This window comes from Heptranchias perlo, unplaced genomic scaffold (genome assembly GCF_035084215.1).
Source record: "Heptranchias perlo isolate sHepPer1 unplaced genomic scaffold, sHepPer1.hap1 HAP1_SCAFFOLD_272, whole genome shotgun sequence".
Lineage (NCBI taxonomy): Eukaryota > Metazoa > Chordata > Chondrichthyes > Hexanchiformes > Hexanchidae > Heptranchias > Heptranchias perlo.
The window spans coordinates 370,337-394,269 of NW_027139284.1; the positions used below are offsets into that span (position 1 = coordinate 370,337).

Here is a 23,933-nt window from a genome sequence, read left to right on the forward strand (position 1 = left end):
TCATATCTGGAGACTCACAGTGCGGTACACATCTGGAGACTCACAGTGCGGTTCATATCTGGAGACTCACAGTGCGGCTCACATCTGCAGACTCAAAGTGCGGTTCACATCTGGACACTCACAGTGCGGTTCTCATCTGGAGAATCACAGCGCGGTTCCCATCTGGAGATACACAGCGCGGTTCACTTCTGGAGACTCACCGCAAGGTTCACATCTGGAGACTCACAGTGCGGTTCACATCTGGAGACTCACAGTGCGGTTCATATCTGGAGACTCACAGTGCGGTTCATATCTGGAGACTCACAGTGCGGTTCATATCTGGAGACTCACAGTGCGGTACACATCTGGAGACTCACAGTGCGGTTCATATCTGGAGACTCACAGTGCGGCTCACATCTGGAGACTCACAGTGCGGTTCATATCTGGAGACTCACAGTGCGGCTCACATCCGGAGACTCACAGTGCGGTACACATCTGGAGACTCACAGTGCGGTACACATCTGTAGACTCACAGTGCGGCTCACATCTGGAGACTAACAGTGCGGTTCATATCTGGTGACTCAGAGTGCGGTTCATATCTGGAGACTAACAGTGCGGTTCACATCTGGCGACTCACAGTGCGGTTCACATCTGGAGACTCACAGTGCGGTTCATATGTGGAGAATCACAGTGCGGCTCACATCTGGAGACTCAGTGCGGTACACATCTGGAGACTCACAGTGCGGTTCACATCTAGAGACTCACAGTGCGGTTCTCATCTGGAGACTCACAGCGCGGTTCACATCTGGAGATTCACATCGCGGTTCACATCTGGAGACTCACAGCGCGGTTCACATCTGGAGACTCACCGTGCAGTTCTCATCTGGAGACTCACAGCACTGTTCACATCTGGAGACTCACAGTGCGGTTCTCATCTGGAGACACACATTGCGGATCACATCTGGAGACTCACAGCGCGGTTCACAGCTGGAGACTCACAGCACGGTTCACATCTGTAGACGCACAGCACGGTTCACATCTGGAGACTCACCACGAGGTTCACATCTGGAGACTCACAGCGCGGTTCACAGCTGGAGACTCACCGCGAGGTTCACATCTGGAGATACAGAGTGCGGTTCATATCTGGAGACTCACAGTGCGGCTCACATCTGGAGACTCACAGTGCGGTTCACATCTTGAGACTCACAGTGCGGTTCACATCTTGAGACTCACAGTGCGGTTCACATCTGGACATACACAGCGCGGTTCACATCTGGAGACTCACCGCGAGGTTCACTTCTGGAGATTCACAGCGCGGTTCGCATCTGGAGACTCACTGCGCGGTTCACATCTGGAGACTCACCGTGCGGTTCACATCTGGAGACTCACAGTGCGGTTAACATCTGGAGACTCACAGTGCGGTTCTCATCTGGAGATTCACAGCGCGATTCACTTCTGGAGACTCACCGCGAGGTTCACATCTGGAGACTCACAGAGCGGTTCACATCTGGAGACGCACAGCGCGGTTCACATCTGTAGACTCACCGCGAGGTTCACATCTGGAGATACACAATGCGGTTCATATCTCGAGACTCACAGTGCGGCTCACATCTGGAGACTCACAGTGCGGTTCACATCTTGAGACTCACAGCGCGGTTCACATCTGGAGACTCACCGTGCAGTTCTCATCTGGAGACTCACAGCACTGTTCACATCTGGAGACTCACAGTGCGGTTCACATCTGCAGACTCACAGAGCGGTTCATATCTGGAGAATCACAGTGCGGTTCATATCTGGAGACTCACAGTGCGGTACACATCTGGAGACTCACAGCGCGGTTCACAGCTGGAGACTCACCGCGAGGTTCACATCTGGAGATACAGAGTGCGGTTCATATCTGGAGACTCACAGTGCGGCTCACATCTGGAGACTCACAGTGCGGTTCACATCTTGAGACTCACAGTGCGGTTCACATCTTGAGACTCACAGTGCGGTTCACATCTGGACATACACAGCGCGGTTCACATCTGGAGACTCACCGCGAGGTTCACTTCTGGAGATTCACAGCGCGGTTCGCATCTGGAGACTCACTGCGCGGTTCACATCTGGAGACTCACCGTGCGGTTCACATCTGGAGACTCACAGTGCGGTTAACATCTGGAGACTCACAGTGCGGTTCTCATCTGGAGATTCACAGCGCGATTCACTTCTGGAGACTCACCGCGAGGTTCACATCTGGAGACTCACAGAGCGGTTCACATCTGGAGACGCACAGCGCGGTTCACATCTGTAGACTCACCGCGAGGTTCACATCTGGAGATACACAATGCGGTTCATATCTCGAGACTCACAGTGCGGCTCACATCTGGAGACTCACAGTGCGGTTCACATCTTGAGACTCACAGCGCGGTTCACATCTGGAGACTCACCGTGCAGTTCTCATCTGGAGACTCACAGCACTGTTCACATCTGGAGACTCACAGTGCGGTTCACATCTGCAGACTCACAGTGCGGTTCACATCTGGAGACTCACAGTGCGGTTCATATCTGGAGACTCACAGTGCGGTTCATATCTGGAGACTCACAGTGCGGTACACATCTGGAGACTCACAATGCGGCTCACATCTGGAGACTCACAGTGCGGTTCATATCTGGAGACTCACAGTGCGGTTCATATCTGGAGAACTAACAGTGCGGTTCACATCTGGAGACTCACAGTGCGTTTCATATCTGGAGACTCACAGTGCGGTTCATATCTGGAGACTCACAGTGCGGTTCATATCTGGAGACTCACAGTGCGGTACACATCTGGAGACTCACAGTGCGGCTCACATCTGGAGACTCACAGTGCGGTTCATATCTGGAGACTCACAGTGCGGTACACATCTGGAGACTCACAGTGCAGTTCATATCTGGAGACTCACAGTGCGGTTCATATCTGGAGACTCACAGTGCGGTTCATATCTGGAGACTCACAGTGCGGTACACATCTGGAGACTCACAGTGCGGTTCACATCTGGCGACTCACAGTGCGGTTCACATCTGCAGACTCACAGTGCGGATCATATCTGGAGACTCACAGTGCGGTTCACATCTGGAGACTCAGTGCGGTACACATCTGGAGACTCACAGTGCGGTTCACATCTCGAGACTCACAGTGCGGTTCTCATCTGGAGACTCACAGCGCGGTTCACATCTGGAGATACACAGCTCGGTTCACTTCTGGAGACTCACCGCGAGGTTCATATCTGGAGACTCACAGTGCGGTTCATATCTGGAGACTCACAGTGCGGTTCATATCTGGAGACTCACAGTGCGGTTCATATCTGGAGACTCACAGTGCGGTTCATATCTGGAGACTCACAGTGCGGTACACATCTGGAGACTCACAGTGCGGATCATATCTGGAGACTCACAGTGCGGCTCACATCTGGAGACTCACAGTGCGGTTCATATCTGGACACTCACAGTGCGGCTCACATCCGGAGACTCACAGTGCGGTACACATCTGGAGACTCACAGTGCGGTACACATCTGTAGACTCACAGTGCGGCTCACATCTGGAGACTCACAGTGCGGTTCATATCTGGAGACTCACAGTGCGGTTCATATCTGGGGACTAACAGTGCGGTTCACATCTGGCGACTCACAGTGCGGTTCACATCTGGAGACTCACAGTGCGGTTCATATGTGGAGAATCACAGTGCGGCTCACATCTGGAGATTCAGTGCGGTACACATCTGGAGACTCACAGTGCGGTTCACATCTAGAGATTTACAGTGCGGTTCTCATCTGGAGACTCACAGCGCGGTTCACATCTGGAGATACACAGCGCGGTTCACTTCTGGAGACTCACAGCGCGGTTCACATCTGGAGATTCACATTGCGGTTCACATCTGGAGACTCACAGCGCGGTTCACATCTGGAGACTCACAGTGCGGTTCACATCTGGAGACACACAGTGCGGTTCTCATCTGGAGAATCACAGCGCGGTTCTCATCGGAAGATAAACAGCGCGGTTCACTTCTGCAGACTCACCGCGAGGTTCACATCTGGAGACTCACAGTGCGGTTCACATCTGGAGACTCACAGTGCGGTTCATATCTGGAGACTCACAGTGCGGTTCACATCTGGAGACTCACAGTGCAGTTCATATCTGGAGACTCACAGTGCGGCTCACATCTGGAGACTCACAGTGCGGTTCATATCTGGAGACTCACAGTGCGGTTCATATCTGGAGACTAACAGTGCGGTTCACATCTGGCGACTCACAGTGCGGTTCACATCTGCAGACTCACAGTGCGGTTCATATCTGGAGACTCACAGTGCGGTTCATATCTGGAGACTCACAGTGCGGCTCACATCTGGAGACTCAGTGCGGTACACATCTGGAGACTCACAGTGCGGTTCACATCTCGAGACTCACAGTGCGGTTCTCATCTGGAGACTCACAGCGCGGTTCACATCTGGAGATACACAGCGCGGTTCACTTCTGGAGACTCACAGTGCGGCTCACATCTGGAGACTCAGTGCGGTACACATCTGGAGACTCACAGTGCGGTTCACATCTCGAGACTCACAGTGCGGTTCTCATCTGGAGACTCACAGCGCGGTTCATATCTGGAGACTCACAGTGCGGCTCACATCTGGAGACTCAGTGCGGTACACATCTGGAGACTCACAGTGCGGTTCACATCTCGAGACTCAGTGCGGTTCTCATCTGGCGACTCACAGTGCGGTTCACATCTGCAGACTCACAGTGCGGTACACATCTGGAGACTCACAGTGCGGTTCACATCTAGAGACTCACAGTGCGGTTCTCATCTGGAGAATCACAGCGCGGTTCACATCTGGAGATAAACAGCGCGGTTCACTTCTGCAGACTCACCGCGAGGTTCACATCTGGAGACTCACAGTGCGGTTCACATCTGGAGACTCACAGTGCGGTTCATATCTGGAGACTCACAGTGCAGTTCATATCTGGAGACCCACAGTGCGGTTCATATCTGGAGACTCACAGTGCGGTTCATATCTGGAGACTCACAGTGCGGTACACATCTGGAGACTCACAGTGCGGTTCATATCTGGAGACTCACAGTGCGGCTCACATCTGCAGACTCAAAGTGCGGTTCACATCTGGACACTCACAGTGCGGTTCTCATCTGGAGAATCACAGCGCGGTTCCCATCTGGAGATACACAGCGCGGTTCACTTCTGGAGACTCACCGCAAGGTTCACATCTGGAGACTCACAGTGCGGTTCACATCTGGAGACTCACAGTGCAGTTCATATCTGGAGACTCACAGTGCGGTTCATATCTGGAGACTCACAGTGCGGTTCATATCTGGAGACTCACAGTGCGGTACACATCTGGAGACTCACAGTGCGGTTCATATCTGGAGACTCACAGTGCGGCTCACATCTGGAGACTCACAGTGCGGTTCATATCTGGAGACTCACAGTGCGGCTCACATCCGGAGACTCACAGTGCGGTACACATCTGGAGACTCACAGTGCGGTACACATCTGTAGACTCACAGTGCGGCTCACATCTGGAGACTAACAGTGCGGTTCATATCTGGTGACTCAGAGTGCGGTTCATATCTGGAGACTAACAGTGCGGTTCACATCTGGCGACTCACAGTGCGGTTCACATCTGGAGACTCACAGTGCGGTTCATATGTGGAGAATCACAGTGCGGCTCACATCTGGAGACTCAGTGCGGTACACATCTGGAGACTCACAGTGCGGTTCACATCTAGAGACTCACAGTGCGGTTCTCATCTGGAGACTCACAGCGCGGTTCACATCTGGAGATTCACATCGCGGTTCACATCTGGAGACTCACAGCGCGGTTCACATCTGGAGACTCACCGTGCAGTTCTCATCTGGAGACTCACAGCACTGTTCACATCTGGAGACTCACAGTGCGGTTCTCATCTGGAGACACACATTGCGGATCACATCTGGAGACTCACAGCGCGGTTCACAGCTGGAGACTCACAGCACGGTTCACATCTGTAGACGCACAGCACGGTTCACATCTGGAGACTCACCGCGAGGTTCACATCTGGAGACTCACAGCGCGGTTCACAGCTGGAGACTCACCGCGAGGTTCACATCTGGAGATACAGAGTGCGGTTCATATCTGGAGACTCACAGTGCGGCTCACATCTGGAGACTCACAGTGCGGTTCACATCTTGAGACTCACAGTGCGGTTCACATCTTGAGACTCACAGTGCGGTTCACATCTGGACATACACAGCGCGGTTCACATCTGGAGACTCACCGCGAGGTTCACTTCTGGAGATTCACAGCGCGGTTCGCATCTGGAGACTCACTGCGCGGTTCACATCTGGAGACTCACCGTGCGGTTCACATCTGGAGACTCACAGTGCGGTTAACATCTGGAGACTCACAGTGCGGTTCTCATCTGGAGATTCACAGCGCGATTCACTTCTGGAGACTCACCGCGAGGTTCACATCTGGAGACTCACAGAGCGGTTCACATCTGGAGACGCACAGCGCGGTTCACATCTGTAGACTCACCGCGAGGTTCACATCTGGAGATACACAATGCGGTTCATATCTCGAGACTCACAGTGCGGCTCACATCTGGAGACTCACAGTGCGGTTCACATCTTGAGACTCACAGCGCGGTTCACATCTGGAGACTCACCGTGCAGTTCTCATCTGGAGACTCACAGCACTGTTCACATCTGGAGACTCACAGTGCGGTTCACATCTGCAGACTCACAGTGCGGTTCATATCTGGAGAATCACAGTGCGGTTCATATCTGGAGACTCACAGTGCGGTACACATCTGGAGACTCACAGCGCGGTTCACAGCTGGAGACTCACCGCGAGGTTCACATCTGGAGATACAGAGTGCGGTTCATATCTGGAGACTCACAGTGCGGCTCACATCTGGAGACTCACAGTGCGGTTCACATCTTGAGACTCACAGTGCGGTTCACATCTTGAGACTCACAGTGCGGTTCACATCTGGACATACACAGCGCGGTTCACATCTAGAGACTCACCGCGAGGTTCACTTCTGGAGATTCACAGCGCGGTTCGCATCTGGAGACTCACTGCGCGGTTCACATCTGGAGACTCACCGTGCGGTTCACATCTGGAGACTCACAGTGCGGTTCTCATCTGGAGATTCACAGCGCGATTCACTTCTGGAGACTCACCGCGAGGTTCACATCTGGAGACTCACAGAGCGGTTCACATCTGGAGACGCACAGCGCGGTTCACATCTGTAGACTCACCGCGAGGTTCACATCTGGAGATACACAATGCGGTTCATATCTCGAGACTCACAGTGCGGCTCACATCTGGAGACTCACAGTGCGGTTCACATCTTGAGACTCACAGCGCGGTTCACATCTGGAGACTCACCGTGCAGTTCTCATCTGGAGACTCACAGCACTGTTCACATCTGGAGACTCACAGTGCGGTTCACATCTGCAGACTCACAGTGCGGTTCATATCTGGAGAATCACAGTGCGGTTCATATCTGGAGACTCACAGTGCGGTACACATCTGGAGACTCACAGTGCGGTACACATCTGGAGACTCACAATGCGGCTCACATCTGGAGACTCACAGTGCGGTTCATATCTGGAGACTCACAGTGCGGTTCTCATCTGGAGACTCACAGCGCGGTTCACATCTGGAGATTCACAGTGCGGTTCACATCTGGAGATTCACAGAGTGGTTCACATCTGGAGACTCACAGTGCGGTTCATATCTGGAGACTCACCGTGCGGTTCACATCTGGAGACTAACAGTGCGGTTCACATCTGCAGACTCACAGTGCGGTTCACATCTGGAGACTCACAGTGCGGTTCATATCTGGAGACTAACAGTGCGGTTCACATCTGGAGACTAACAGTGCGGTTCACATCTGCAGACTCACAGTGCGGTTCACATCTGCAGACTCACAGTGCGGTTCACATCTGGAGACTCACAGTGCGGTTCATATCTGGAGACTCACAGTGCGGTACACATCTGGAGATTCACAGTGCGCTCACATCTGGAGACTCACAGTGCGGTTCACATCTGGATACTCACAGTGCGCTCACATCTGGAGACTCACAGTGCGGTACACATCTGGAGACTCACAGTGCGCTCACATCTGGAGACTCACAGTGCGGTTCACATCTGGAGACTCACAGTGCGGTTCACATCTGGAGACTCACAGTGCGGTTCACATCTGGAGACTCACAGTGCGCTCACATCTGGAGACTCACAGTGCGGTTCACATCTGGAGACTCACAGTGCGCTCACATCTGGAGACTCACAGTGCAGTACACATCTGGAGACTCACAGTGCGGTTCATATCTGGAGACTAACAGTGCGGTACACATCTGGAGACTCACAGTGCGCTCACATCTGGAGACTCACAGTGCGGTTCACATCTGGAGACTCACAGTGCGCTCACATCTGGAGACTCACAGTGCGGTTCATATCTGGAGACTCACAGTGCGGTTCACATCTGGAGACTCACAGTGCGCTCACATCTGGAGACTCACAGTGCGGTTCATATCTGGAGACTCACAGCGCGGTTCACATCTGGATACTCACAGTCCGCTCACATCTGGAGACTCACAGTGCGGTACACATCTGGAGACTCACAGTGCGGTTCATATCTGGAGACTCACAGTGCGGCTCACATCTGGAGACTCAGTGCGGTACACATCTGGAGACTCACAGTGCGGTTCACATCTAGAGACTCACAGTGCGGTTCTCATCTGGAGAATCACAGCGCGGTTCACATCTGGAGATAAACAGCGCGGTTCACTTCTGCAGACTCACCGCGAGGTTCACATCTGGAGACTCACAGTGCGGTTCACATCTGGAGACTCACAGTGCGGTTCATATCTGGAGACTCACAGTGCAGTTCATATCTGGAGACCCACAGTGCGGTTCATATCTGGAGACTCACAGTGCGGTTCATATCTGGAGACTCACAGTGCGGTACACATCTGGAGACTCACAGTGCGGTTCATATCTGGAGACTCACAGTGCGGCTCACATCTGCAGACTCAAAGTGCGGTTCACATCTGGACACTCACAGTGCGGTTCTCATCTGGAGAATCACAGCGCGGTTCCCATCTGGAGATACACAGCGCGGTTCACTTCTGGAGACTCACCGCAAGGTTCACATCTGGAGACTCACAGTGCGGTTCACATCTGGAGACTCACAGTGCGGTTCATATCTGGAGACTCACAGTGCGGTTCATATCTGGAGACTCACAGTGCGGCTCACATCTGGAGACTCACAGTGCGGTTCATATCTGGAGACTCACAGTGCGGCTCACATCCGGAGACTCACAGTGCGGTACACATCTGGAGACTCACAGTGCGGTACACATCTGTAGACTCACAGTGCGGCTCACATCTGGAGACTAACAGTGCGGTTCATATCTGGTGACTCAGAGTGCGGTTCATATCTGGAGACTAACAGTGCGGTTCACATCTGGCGACTCACAGTGCGGTTCACATCTGGAGACTCACAGTGCGGTTCATATGTGGAGAATCACAGTGCGGCTCACATCTGGAGACTCAGTGCGGTACACATCTGGAGACTCACAGTGCGGTTCACATCTCGAGACTCACAGTGCGGTTCTCATCTGGAGACTCACAGCGCGGTTCACATCTGGAGATTCACATCGCGGTTCACATCTGGAGACTCACAGCGCGGTTCACATCTGGAGACTCACCGTGCAGTTCTCATCTGGAGACTCACAGCACTGTTCACATCTGGAGACTCACAGTGCGGTTCTCATCTGGAGACACACATTGCGGATCACATCTGGAGACTCACAGCGCGGTTCACAGCTGGAGACTCACAGCGCGGTTCACAGCTGGAGACTCACCGCGAGGTTCACATCTGGAGATACAGAGTGCGGTTCATATCTGGAGACTCACAGTGCGGCTCACATCTGGAGACTCACAGTGCGGTTCACATCTTGAGACTCACAGTGCGGTTCACATCTTGAGACTCAGTGCGGTTCACATCTGGACATACACAGCGCGGTTCACATCTGGAGACTCACCGCGAGGTTCTCTTCTGGAGATTCACAGCGCGGTTCGCATCTGGAGACTCACTGCGCGGTTCACATCTGGAGACTCACCGTGCGGTTCACATCTGGAGACTCACAGTGCGGTTAACATCTGGAGACTCACAGTGCGGTTCTCATCTGGAGATTCACAGCGCGATTCACTTCTGGAGACTCACCGCGAGGTTCACATCTGGAGACTCACAGAGCGGTTCACATCTGGAGACGCACAGCGCGGTTCACATCTGTAGACTCACCGCGAGGTTCACATCTGGAGATACACAATGCGGTTCATATCTCGAGACTCACAGTGCGGCTCACATCTGGAGACTCACAGTGCGGTTCACATCTTGAGACTCACAGCGCGGTTCACATCTGGAGACTCACCGTGCAGTTCTCATCTGGAGACTCACAGCACTGTTCACATCTGGAGACTCACAGTGCGGTTCACATCTGCAGACTCACAGTGCGGTTCATATCTGGAGAATCACAGTGCGGTTCATATCTGGAGACTCACAGTGCGGTACACATCTGGAGACTCACAGTGCGGTACACATCTGGAGACTCACAATGCGGCTCACATCTGGAGACTCACAGTGCGGTTCATATCTGGAGAATCACAGTGCGGTTCACATCTGGAGACTAACAGTGCGGTTCATATCTGGTGACTCAGAGTGCGGTTCATATCTGGAGACTAACAGTGCGGTTCACATCTGGCGACTCACAGTGCGGTTCACATCTGGAGACTCACAGTGCGGTTCATATGTGGAGAATCACAGTGCGGCTCACATCTGGAGACTCAGTGCGGTACACATCTGGAGACTCACAGTGCGGTTCACATCTAGAGACTCACAGTGCGGTTCTCATCTGGAGACTCACAGCGCGGTTCACATCTGGAGATTCACATCGCGGTTCACATCTGGAGACTCACAGCGCGGTTCACATCTGGAGACTCACCGTGCAGTTCTCATCTGGAGACTCACAGCACTGTTCACATCTGGAGACTCACAGTGCGGTTCTCATCTGGAGACACACATTGCGGATCACATCTGGAGACTCACAGCGCGGTTCACAGCTGGAGACTCACAGCGCGGTTCACAGCTGGAGACTCACCGCGAGGTTCACATCTGGAGATACAGAGTGCGGTTCATATCTGGAGACTCACAGTGCGGCTCACATCTGGAGACTCACAGTGCGGTTCACATCTTGAGACTCACAGTGCGGTTCACATCTTGAGACTCAGTGCGGTTCACATCTGGACATACACAGCGCGGTTCACATCTGGAGACTCACCGCGAGGTTCTCTTCTGGAGATTCACAGCGCGGTTCGCATCTGGAGACTCACTGCGCGGTTCACATCTGGAGACTCACCGTGCGGTTCACATCTGGAGACTCACAGTGCGGTTAACATCTGGAGACTCACAGTGCGGTTCTCATCTGGAGATTCACAGCGCGATTCACTTCTGGAGACTCACCGCGAGGTTCACATCTGGAGACTCACAGAGCGGTTCACATCTGGAGACGCACAGCGCGGTTCACATCTGTAGACTCACCGCGAGGTTCACATCTGGAGATACACAATGCGGTTCATATCTCGAGACTCACAGTGCGGCTCACATCTGGAGACTCACAGTGCGGTTCACATCTTGAGACTCACAGCGCGGTTCACATCTGGAGACTCACCGTGCAGTTCTCATCTGGAGACTCACAGCACTGTTCACATCTGGAGACTCACAGTGCGGTTCTCATCTGGAGACTCACAGCGCGGTTCACATCTGGAGATTCACAGTGCGGTTCACATCTGGAGATTCACAGAGTGGTTCACATCTGGAGACTCACAGTGCGGTTCATATCTGGAGACTCACCGTGCGGTTCACATCTGGAGACTAACAGTGCGGTTCACATCTGCAGACTCACAGTGCGGTGCACATCTGGAGACTCACAGTGCGGTTCATATCTGGAGACTAACAGTGCGGTTCACATCTGGAGACTAACAGTGCGGTTCACATCTGCAGACTCACAGTGCGGTTCACATCTGCAGACTCACAGTGCGGTTCACATCTGGAGACTCACAGTGCGGTTCATATCTGGAGACTCACAGTGCGGTACACATCTGGAGATTCACAGTGCGCTCACATCTGGAGACTCACAGTGCGGTTCACATCTGGATACTCACAGTGCGCTCACATCTGGAGACTCACAGTGCGGTACACATCTGGAGACTCACAGTGCGTTCACATCTGGAGACTCACAGTGCGGTTCACATCTGGAGACTCACAGTGCGGTTCACATCTGGAGACTCACAGTGCGGTTCACATCTGGAGACTCACAGTGCGCTCACATCTGGAGACTCACAGTGCGGTTCACATCTGGAGACTCACAGTGCGCTCACATCTGGAGACTCACAGTGCAGTACACATCTGGAGACTCACAGTGCGGTTCATATCTGGAGACTAACAGTGCGGTACACATCTGGAGACTCACAGTGCGCTCACATCTGGAGACTCACAGTGCGGTTCACATCTGGAGACTCACAGTGCGCTCACATCTGGAGACTCACAGTGCGGTTCATATCTGGAGACTCACAGTGCGGTTCACATCTGGAGACTCACAGTGCGCTCACATCTGGAGACTCACAGTGCGGTTCATATCTGGAGACTCACAGCGCGGTTCACATCTGGATACTCACAGTGCGCTCACATCTGGAGACTCAGAGTGCGGTACACATCTGGAGACTCACAGTGCGCTCACATCTGGAGACTCACAGTGCGTTTCACATCTGGAGACTCACAGTGCGGTTCACATCTGGAGACTCACAGTGCGGTTCACATCTGGAGACTCACAGTGCGCTCACATCTGGAGACTCACAGTGCGGTTCACATCTGGAGACTCACAGTGCGCTCACATCTGGAAACTCACAGTGCAGTACACATCTGGAGACTCACAGTGCGGTTCATATCAGGAGACTAACAGTGCGGTACACATCTGGAGACTCACAGTGCGCTCACATCTGGAGACTCACAGTGCGGTTCACATCTGGAGACTCACAGTGCGCTCACATCTGGAGACTCACAGTGCGGTTCACATCTGGAGACTCACAGTGCGCTCACATCTGGAGACTCACAGTGCGGTTCACATCTGGAGACTCACAGTGCGCTCACATCTGGAGACTCACAGTGCGGTTCATATCTGGAGACTCACAGCGCGGTTCACATCTGGATACTCACAGTGCGCTCACATCTGGAGACTCACAGTGCGGTACACATCTGGAGACTCACAGTGCGCTCACATCTGGAGACTCACAGTGCGTTTCACATCTGGAGACTCACAGTGCGGTTCACATCTGGAGACTCACAGTGCGGTTCATATCTGGAGACTCACAGTGCGGTTCATATCTGGAGACTCACAGTGCGCCTCACATCTGGAGACACAGCGCGGTTCACTTCTGGAGACTCACCGCGAGGTTCACATCTGGAGACTCACAGAGCGGTTCACTTTTGGAGACTCAAAGCGCGGTTCACATCTGGAGATTCACAGTGCGGTTCACATCTGGAGACTCAGCGCGGTTCACATCTGGAGACTCACCGTGCAGTTCTCATCTGGAGACTCACAGCACTGTTCACATCTGGAGACTCACAGTGCGGTTCACATCTGCAGACTCACAGTGCGGTTCATATCTGGAGAATCACAGTGCGGTTCATATCTGGAGACTCACAGTGCGGTACACATCTGGAGACTCACAGTGCGGCACACATCTGGAGACTCACAATGCGGCTCACATCTGGAGACTCACAGTGCGGTTCATATCTGGAGACTCACAGCGCGGTTCACATCTGGAGACTAACAGTGCGGTTCACATCTGGAGACTCACAGTGCGGTTCTCATCTGGAGACTCACAGCGCGGTTCACATCTGGAGATTCACAGTGCGGTTCACATCTGGAGATTCACAGAGTGGTTCACATCTGGAGACTCACAGTGCGGTTCATATCTGGAGACTCACCGTGCGGTTCACATCTGGAGACTAACATTGCGGTTCACATCTGCAGACTCACAGTGCGGTTCACATCTGGAGACTCACAGTGCGGTTCATATCTGGAGACTAACAGTGCGGTTCACATCTGGAGACTAACAGTGCGGTTCACATCTGGAGACTAACAGTGCGGTTCACATCTGCAGACTCACAGTGCGGTTCACATCTGGAGACTCACAGTGCGGTTCATATCTGGAGACTCACAGTGCGGTACACATCTGGAGATTCACAGTGCGCTCACATCTGGAGACTCACAGTGCGGTTCACATCTGGATACTCACAGTGCGCTCACATCTGGAGACTCACAGTGCGGTACACATCTGGAGACTCACAGCGCGCTCACATCTGGAGACTCACAGTGCGGTTCACATCTGGAGACTCACAGTGCGGTTCACATCTGGAGACTCACAGTGCGCTCACATCTGGAGACTCACAGTGCGGTTCACATCTGGAGACTCACAGTGCGCTCACATCTGGAGACTCACAGTGCAGTACACATCTGGAGACTCACAGTGCGGTTCATATCTGGAGACTAACAGTGCGGTACACATCTGGAGACTCACAGTGCGCTCACATCTGGAGACTCACAGTGCGGTTCACATCTGGAGACTCACAGTGCGCTCACATCTGGAGACTCACAGTGCGGTTCATATCTGGAGACTCACAGTGCGGTTCACATCTGGAGACTCACAGTGCGCTCACATCTGGAGACTCACAGTGCGGTTCATATCTGGAGACTCACAGCGCGGTTCGCATCTGGATACTCACAGTGCGCTCACATCTGGAGACTCACAGTGCGGTACACATCTGGAGACTCACAGTGCGCTCACATCTGGAGACTCACAGTGCGTTTCACATCTGGAGACTCACAGTGCGGTTCACATCTGGAGACTCACAGTGCGGTTCACATCTGGAGACTCACAGTGCGCTCACATCTGGAGACTCACAGTGCGGTTCACATCTGGAGACTCACAGTGCAGTACACATCTGGAGACTCACAGTGCGGTTCATATCTGGAGACTAACAGTGCGGTACACATCTGGAGACTCACAGTGCGCTCACATCTGGAGACTCACAGTGCGGTTCATATCTGGAGACTCACAGTGCGGTTCACATCTGGAGACTCACAGTGCGGTTCATATCTGGAGACTCACAGTGCGGTTCACATCTGGAGACTCACAGTGCGCTCACATCTGGAGACTCACAGTGCGGTTCACATCTGGAGACTCACAGTGCGCTCACATCTGGAGACTCACAGTGCGGTTCACATCTGGAGACTCACAGTGCGCTCACATCTGGAGACTCACAGCGCGGTTCACATCTGGAGACTCACAGTGCCCTCACATCTGGAGACTCACAGTGCGGTTCACATCTGGAGACTCACAGTGCGCTCACATCTGGAGACTCACAGTGCGGTTCACATCTGGAGACTCACAGTGCGCTCACATCTGGAGACAGTGTTCGGGGGCGGGGCCGGTGACGGTGTCCGGGGGGCGGGGCCGGTGACGGTGTCCGGAGGGCGGGGCCGGTGACGGTTTTCGGGGGCGGGGCCGGTGATGGTGACGGTGTTCGGGGGGCGGGGCTGGTGATGGTGACGGTGTCCGGGGGGCGGGGCCGGTGACGGTGTTCGGGGGGCGGGGCCGGTGATGGTGACGGTGTTCGGAGGGCGGGGCCGGTGATGGTGACGGTGTTCGGGGGGCGGGGACGGTGATGGTGACGGTGTTCGGGGGGCGGGGCCGGTGACGGTGTTCGGGGGGCGGGGCCGGTGACGGTGTTCGGAGGGCGGGGCCGGTGATGGTGACGGTGTTCGGAGGGCGGGGCCGGTGATGGTGACGGTGTTCGGGGGGCGGGGACGGTGATGGTGACGGTGTTCGGGGGGCGGGGCCGGTGACGGTGACGGTGTTCGGAGGGCGGGGACGGTGATGGTGACGGTGTTCGGGGGGCGGGGCCGGTGATGGTGACGGTGTTCGGAGGGCGGGGCCGGTGATGGTGACGGTGTTCGGGGGGCGGGGCCGGTGATGGTGACGGTGTTCGGGGGGCGGGGCCGGTGACGGTGTTCGGGGGGCGGGGCCGGTGACGGTGTCCGGGGGGCGGGGCCGGTGATGGTGACGGTGTTCGGAGGGCGGGGCCGGTGATGGTGACGGTGTTCGGGGGGCGGGGCCGGTGACGGTGTTCGGGGGGCGGGGCCGGTGACGGTGTCCGTGGGGCGGGGCCGGTGATGGTGACGGTGTTCGGAGGGCGGGGCCGGTGATGGTGACGGTGTTCGGGGGGCGGGGCCGGTGACGGTGTCCGGGGGGCGGGGCCGGTGATGGTGACGGTGTTCGGAGGGCGGGGCCGGTGATGGTGACGGTGTTCGGGGGGCGGGGCCGGTGACGGTGTTCGGGGGGCGGGGCCGGTGACGGTGTCCGTGGGGCGGGGCCGGTGATGGTGACGGTGTTCGGAGGGCGGGGCCGGTGATGGTGACGGTGTTCGGGGGGCGGGGCCGGTGACGGTGTCCGGGGGGCGGGGCCGGTGATGGTGACGGTGTTCGGAGGGCGGGGACGGTGACGGTGTTCGGGGGGCGGGGCTGTGTCCGGTCAGTGTGCGCATGCTCCGGGCCCAGTCGAGGCCGAGCCGAGCCGAGGGGTCGGGTAGCGGTGGAGCGGCGGGAGGTAGGAACCGGGCCCGGGGGGGAACCAGGGAGGGTGAACCAGCCCCACCCGCGGGCGGAGGGTTCAATCCGCGGACCCGGACATCCGGCGGCCCATCAGCAGCCCGGAAGTGCGGGCCCGCCATTTTGGGGACTTTTGGGCCCAAGGGTCAGGGGTCAGCGTCCCTTGACCCTCAGTCAGTGACCCCTGACCCCCCTCCCCCCTGGTCTCACTCTCCCCCTCTCCCCCCGGTCTCACTCTCCCCCCTCTCCCCCCCCCCTCTCCCCCCCCCCCTCCTCCCCCCCCCCCCTCTCCCCCCCCTCTCCCCCCCCCCCCTCTCCCCCCGGTCTCACCCTCTCCCCCCTCCGCCCCCGGTCTCACTCTCTCCCCCCCCCGGTCTCACTCTCTTCCCCCCCTCCCCCCCCGGTCTCCCCCTCCCCCCTGTCTCACCCTCTCCCCCTCCCCCCGGTCTCACCCTCTCCCCCTCCCCCCGGTCCCACCGTCTCCCCCTCCCCCCCGGTCTCACCGTCTCCCCCTACCCCCCGGTCCCACCGTTTCCCCCTCCCCCCCCGGTCTCACCGTCTCCCCCCTCCCCCCCGGTCTCACCGTCTCCCCCCTCCCCCCCGGTCTGTGACCCTCCCCCCGTGTCCCCCTCCCGTTCCCGACACTCAGTTCTTGGTCTGTTTCCCATTTCCAGGTGTGCCGAGGACCGTCGCGGAGATGGAGGGAGCCGGACAGACGATGCCCCCTCCGCCCGCGGCCGCAGGGACCGCGGGGACCTTCACCTGTGCCACGTGTGGCGACCACTTCAGCCGCTCGCACGCCCTCCAGCAGCACCTGCGGGTCCACGCCGGCCAACGGGCGTTCGGCGAGATGAGTTTCACCCGCTCGGCCGCCGTCTCCTCCCACGAGCAGTGTAACCGCGGCGAGCGGCTGGCCGTCTGCGACGTCTGCGGCAAAGGCTTCACGGTGGCGGCGCTGCTGGCCCGCCATCAGGCGGCACACACCGGGGAGGAGGCCCACGAGTGCAGCCTGTGTGGCAAGACCTTCGCCCTGTCCTCGAACTATCGGCAGCACCGGCGGCTTCACTTTGCCGAGGAGACCTACCGGTGCGACCAGTGCGGGAGCCGTTTCATCCACCGGGAGCAGCTGGTGCAACACCAGCGGTGTCACGGGCTCCGCGAGTCCTTCGTCTGCCGGGCCTGCGGCAAAGGCTTTACCCAGGAGCGTTTCCTGCAGTGGCACATGCCCGTTCACGCTGGCCTCAAATTACCAGGAGAGGCCGGGATCTCCATCTCCTCCATCACCGGGCCCTCCAACTGCTCCATCACCGGGCCCTCCATCACCGGGCCCTCCAACTGCTCCATCACCGGGCCCTCCAACTGCTCCATCACCGGGCCCTCCAACTGCTCCACCACCGGGCCCTCCATCACCAGGCCCTCCATCACCGGGCCCTCCAACTCCTCCACCACCGGTTCCTCCATCACTGGGCCCTCCATCTCCTCCATCACTGGGCCCTCCATCTCCTCCATCACTGGGCCCTCCATCACCGGGCCCTCCAACTGCTCCATCACCGGGCCCTCCATCACCAGGCCGTCCATCACCGGGCCCTCCAACTCCTCCACCACCGGTTCCTCCATCACCGGGCCCTCCATCTCCTCCATCACCGGGCCCTCCATCTCCTCCATCACCGGGCCCTCCATCTCCTCCATCACCGGGCCCTCCATCACCGGGCCCTCCATCTCCTCCATCACTGGGCCCACCATCTCCTCCATCACTGGGCCCTCCACCACCGGTCCCTCCATCACTGGGCCCTCCATCTCCTCCATCACTGGGCCCTCCATCTCCTCCATCACTGGGCCCTCCATCTCCTCCATCACTGGGCCCTCCATCTCCTCCATCACTGGGCCCTCCACCACCGGGCCTTCCATCACCGGGCCCTCCAACTCCTCCATCACTGGGCCCTCCACCACCTCCTCCCCCACCGGGCCCCCCAACTCCCCCACTGCCAAGCCCTCCATCTCCTCAATCCCTGGGCCCTTCTCCATCAATGGGCTGTCCTCCACCACAGGACCCTCCTCCTCCTCGACCACCACGGGACCCTCCTCCTCCACCATAGGACCATCCTCCTCCACCACTGGACCCTCCTCCTCCTCCTCCACCACTGGGCCCTCCTCCTCCTCCACCACTGGGCCCTCCTCCTCCTCCTCCACCACTGGGCCCTCCTCCTCCTCCACCACTGGGCCCTCCTCCTCCTCCACCACTGGGCCCTCCTCCTCCTCCACCACTGGGCCCTCCTCCTCCTCCACCACTGGGCCCTCCTCCTCCTCCACCACTGGGCCCTCCTCCTCCTGCGCCACTGGGCCCTCCTCCTCCTGCGCCACTGGACCCTCCTCCTCCTCCTCCACCACTGGGCCCTCCTCCTCCTCCTCCTCCACCACTGGACCCTCCTCCTCCTCCTGCGCCACTGGACCCTCCTCCTCCTCCTGCGCCACTGGACCCTCCTCCTCCTCCTGCGCCACTGGACCCTCCTCCTCCTCCTGCGCCACTGGACCCTCCTCCTCCTCCTGCGCCACTGGACCCTCCTCCTGCGCCACTGGGCCCTCCTCCTCCTGCGCCACTGGGCCCTCCTCCTCCTGCGCCACTGGACCCTCCTCCTCCTCCTGCGCCACTGGACCCTCCTCCTCCTCCTGCGCCACTGGACCCTCCTCCTGCGCCACTGGGCCCTCCTCCTCCTGCGCCACTGGGACCTCCTCCTGCTCCACCACTGGGCCCTCCTCCTCCTCCTCCACCACTGGACCCCCCTCCTCCTCCTCCTCCACCACGGGGCCCTCCTCCTCCACCACGGGGCCCTCCTCCTCCACCACGGGGCCCTCCTCCTCCACCTGCGCCACGGGGCCCTCCTCCTCCTCCTCCTCCACCATGGGGCCCTCCTCCTCCTCCTGCGCCGCGGGGCCCTCCTCCACCGTGGGCCCCTTGCCCGGGGAGCAGCGACTGGCCTGTGGTGTCTGCGGCGACACCTTCAGCCGCTCCCAGGCCCTCCAGCAGCACCAGCGGGTCCACGTGGGGCAGCGAGCCTTCCCGACCATGAGCTTCACCCGCTCGGCCTCGGCCTCCTCCTCCTCCCGACAGGCCAACCCGGGCGAGCGCTTCTTCACCTGCGACCTGTGCGGTAAAGCCTTCACCGTGGCGGCGCTGCTGGCGCGTCACCAGGCCGCCCACACCGGCCGGCCGCCCCGACAGTGCCCCCGCTGCGGGCGCACCTTCGCCGGGCTGCCCAGCTACCAGCTTCACCAGCGGCAGCACCTGGAGGAGAGGCCCTCCGCCTGCGGGGGGTGCGGGAGCTGCCGCGCTGCGCCCGAGCTCTTCACCTGCACCGTCTGCAGGAAGGGCTTCGCCCGCTCGCACTACCTGCGCTGGCACATGAGGCTGCACAGGTGCGACCCGGGGGCCGGGACGGAGGCCGAGAGCCGGCCCGAGACGCGGGCGCACGCCGAGACCGAGACACAGAGCCAGACGCCGACGCAGCCCGTCAACTCCTTCATCTGCGACGTGTGCGGGGGCAGCTTCTGCCAGTGGGCTGACCTGCAGGGGCACCAATCCCTCCACCTGGAGGAGTCAGTCCCAGAGATCACCGTCGTCCTACTGCCCACCACCGGGAACTGAGCTCTCCTCCCACCAAGGTAGACGGGGCCCTGGGACGCAGACTGAGGGAGAGACGGGGCCCTGGGGCGCAGACTGAGGGAGACACGGGGCCCTGGGGGGGCACAGACTGAGGTAGACGGGGCCCTGGGGCGCAGACTGAGGGAGAGACGGGGCCCTGGGGGGGGCACAGACTGAGGTAGACACGGGGCCCTGGGGCGCAGACTGAGGGAGAGACGGGGCCCTGGGGGGGGCACAGACTGAGGTAGACGGGGCCCTGGGGGGGGCACAGACTGAGGGAGACGGGGCCCTGGGGGGGGCACAGACTGAGGGAGACGGGGCCCTGGGGCGCAGACTGAGGGAGAGACGGGGCCCTGGGGGGGGCACAGACTGAGGGAGAGACGGGGCCCTGGGGCGCAGACTGAGGGAGACGGGGCCCTGGGGCACAGACTGAGGGAGAGACGGGGCCCTGGGGCGCAGACTGAGGGAGAGACGGGGCCCTGGGGCGCAGACTGAGGGAGACGGGCCCCTGGGGCGCAGACTGAGGGAGAGACGGGGCCCTGGGGGGGGGCACAGACTGAGGGAGAGACGGGGCCCTGGGGCGCAGACTGAGGGAGACGGGGCCCTGGGGCGCAGACTGAGGGAGACGGGGCCCTGCGGCACAGACTGAGGGAGACGGAGCCCTACGGGGGCACAGACTGAGGGAGACGGAGCCCTGGGGGGGCACAGACTGAGGGAGACGGGGTCCTGGGGGGGGCACAGACTGAGGGAGACGGGGCCCTGGGGGGGGCACAGACTGAGGGAGACGGGGCCCTGGGGGGGGGCACAGACTGAGGGAGACGGGGCCCTGGAGCACAGACTGAGGGAGAGACGGGGCCCTGGGGGGGCGCAGACTGAGGGAGAGACGGGGCCCTGGGGCGCAGACTGAGGGAGAGACGGGGCCCTGGGGCACAGACTGAGGGAGAGACGGGGCCCTGGGGGGGGCACAGACTGAGGGAGAGACGGGGCCCTGGGGGGGGGCACAGACTGAGGGAGAGACGGGGCCCTGGGGCGCAGACTGAGGGAGAGACGGGGCCCTGGGGGGCACAGACTGAGGGAGAGATGGGGCCCTGGGGCGCAGACTGAGGGAGAGACGGGGCCCTGGGGGGGCACAGACTGAGGGAGAGACGGGGCCCTGGGGGGGCACAGACTGAGGGAGAGATGGGGCCCTGGGGGGGGGCACAGACTGAGGGAGAGATGGGGCCCTGGGGCGCAGACTGAGGGAGAGACGGGGCCCTGGGCGGGCACAGACTGAGGGAGGGACGGGGCCCTGGGGGGGGCACAGAATGAGGAGAGACGGGGCCCTGGGGGGGCACAGACTGAGGGAGAGACGGGGCCCTGGGGGGGCACAGACTGAGGGAGACGGGGCCCTGAGGCGCAGACTGAGGGAGACACGGGGCACTGTCTGGCTCCTTGGAAACTGATGACTCAATGCAGATTGTGGAGAGAGTGAGACCCATCGGCCCACTGCTTTGTGCTGGCCCTTGTCCTCCTGGAAAGCACTGCAGGCAGTGAGAAGAGGAGCAGATCTGGACTGAACCCGGACTCTCAGAACCTGAAAGTTTTCCATCGTTACACAATATTTGGGCTGGAGTCAAACCTAGTCCGTGTCAGAGGGGATCAGGGTCTCCTCTCTGAGGGGGGACTGGGAGGGGCAGTGGGTCAGACTCTGTCCTCTCATCCCTGGGAGTGTTTGATGGGACAGTGTAGAGGGAGCTTTACTCTGTATCTAACCCTGTACCTGCCCTGGGAGTGTTTGATGTGACAGTGTTGAGGGAGCTTTACTCTGTATCTAACCCTGTACCTGCCCTGGGAGTGTTTGACGGGACAGTGTAGAGGGAGCTTTACTCTGTATCTAACCCTGCACCTGCCCTGGGAGTGTTTGATGGGACAGTGTAGAGGGAGCTTTACTCTGTATCTAACCCTGTACCTGCCCTGGGAGTGTTTGATGGGACAGTGCAGAGGGAGCTTTACTCTGTATCTAACCCTGTACCTGCCCTGGGAGTGTTTGATGAGACAGTGCAGAGGGAGCTTTACTCTGCATCTAACCCTGTACCTGCCCTGGGAGTGTTTGATGGGACAGTGCAGAGGGAGCTTTACTCTGTATCTAACCCTGTACCTGCCCTGGGAGTGTTTGATGGGACAGTGTAGAGGGAGCTTTACTCTGTATCTAACCCTGTACCTGCCCCTGGGAGTGTTTGATGGGACAGTGTAGAGGGAGATTTACTCTGTATCTAACCCTGTACCTGCCCGGGGAGTGTTTGATGGGACAGTGTAGAGGGAGCTTTACTCTGTATCTAACCCTGTACCTGCCCTGGGAGTGTTTGACAGGACAGTGGAGAGGGAGCTTTACTCTGTATCTAACCCTGTACCTGCCCTGGGAGTGTTTGATGGGACAGCGGAGAGGGAGCTTTACTCTGTATCTAACCCTGTACCTGCCCTGGGAGTGTTCGATGGGACAGTGCAGAGGGAGCTTTACTCTGTATCTAACCCTGTACCTGCCCTGGGAGTGTTTGATGGCACAGTGTGGAGGGAGCTTTACTCTGTATCTAACCCTGGACCTGCCCTGGGAGTGTTTGATGGGACAGTGTAGAGGGAGCTTTACTCTGTATCTAACCCTGTACCTGCCCTGGGAGTGTTTGATGGGACATTGTAGAGGGAGCTTTACTCTGTATCTAACCCTGTACCTGCCCTGGGAGTGTTTGATGGGACAGTGCAGAGGGAGCTTTACTCTGTATCTAACCGTGTACCTGCGCTGGGAGTGTTTGATGGGACAGTGTGGAGGGAGCTTTACTCTGTATCTAACCCTGTACCTGCCCCTGGGAGTGTTTGATGGGACAGTGTAGAGGGAGCTTTACTCTGTATCGAACCCTGTACCTGCCCTGGGAGTGTTTGATGGGACAGTGCAGAGGGAGCTTTACTCTGTATCTAACCCTGTACCTGCCCTGGGAGTGTTTGATGGGACAGTGTAGAGGGAGCTTTACTCTGTATCTAACCCTGTACCTGCCCTGGGAGTGTTTGATGGGACAGTGTAGAGGGAGCTTTACTCTGTATCTAACCCTGTACCTGCCCTGGGAGTGTTTGATGGGACAGTGTAGAGGGAGCTTTACTCTGTATCTAACCCTGTACCTGCCCTGGGAGTGTTTGACGGGACAGTGTAGAGGGAGCTTTACTCTGTATCTAACCCTGTACCTGCCCGGGGAGTGCTTGATGGGTGTATCGAGGGTCTGACCATGTATATATACATCACCATTGTATTCCAATGAAAGACTTGAGGACCAGCCTGAGAATTTGTTAGAAATGCAGTTGTTTGTACTCAGGCCGAGAATGAGAATTTTGGTTGTAGTTTGAAACTATTCAGTCTGTGATTATTGGCTTCCCATTAAAGTATTTAACCTGAAGAGAGTGAGTTTCCTTCTGGACCTGCTCCATCGGGAGTGGTCTGTCAGTCGGCAGTTCATCAATCGATTTTGTGAGGTCTCTCACTGACCGTACTGTAATCCCCGGGTCCAGTTCCGATCTCGATCGATTTTGTGGG

General features: G+C 58.0%; 1 protein-coding gene across 1 annotated transcript; it reads left to right on the forward strand.

Annotated features, from left to right (window-relative positions):
• The first annotated feature begins 16,652 nt into the window (after positions 1 to 16,652).
• LOC137310711 (zinc finger protein 628-like) lies at positions 16,653 to 20,558 on the forward strand. Its single transcript, XM_067978394.1, has 2 exons — positions 16,653 to 16,735; positions 17,412 to 20,558. The coding sequence occupies exons 1-2, from the start codon at positions 16,672 to 16,674 to the stop codon at positions 20,378 to 20,380; spliced, it is 3,033 nt and encodes a 1,010-aa protein (XP_067834495.1). The 5' UTR covers positions 16,653 to 16,671; the 3' UTR covers positions 20,381 to 20,558.
• Positions 20,559 to 23,933: the final 3,375 nt, after the last annotated feature.

Coding starts and splice junctions, on each gene's coding strand:
- LOC137310711 (XM_067978394.1), top strand. CDS start 16,672: ATGCTCCGGGCCCAGTCGAGGCCGAGCCGAGCCGAGGGGTCGGGTAGC. Junction 16,736..17,411: donor TAGCGGTGGAGCGGCGGGAG/GTAGGAACCGGG, acceptor TCCCATTTCCAG/GTGTGCCGAGGACCGTCGCG.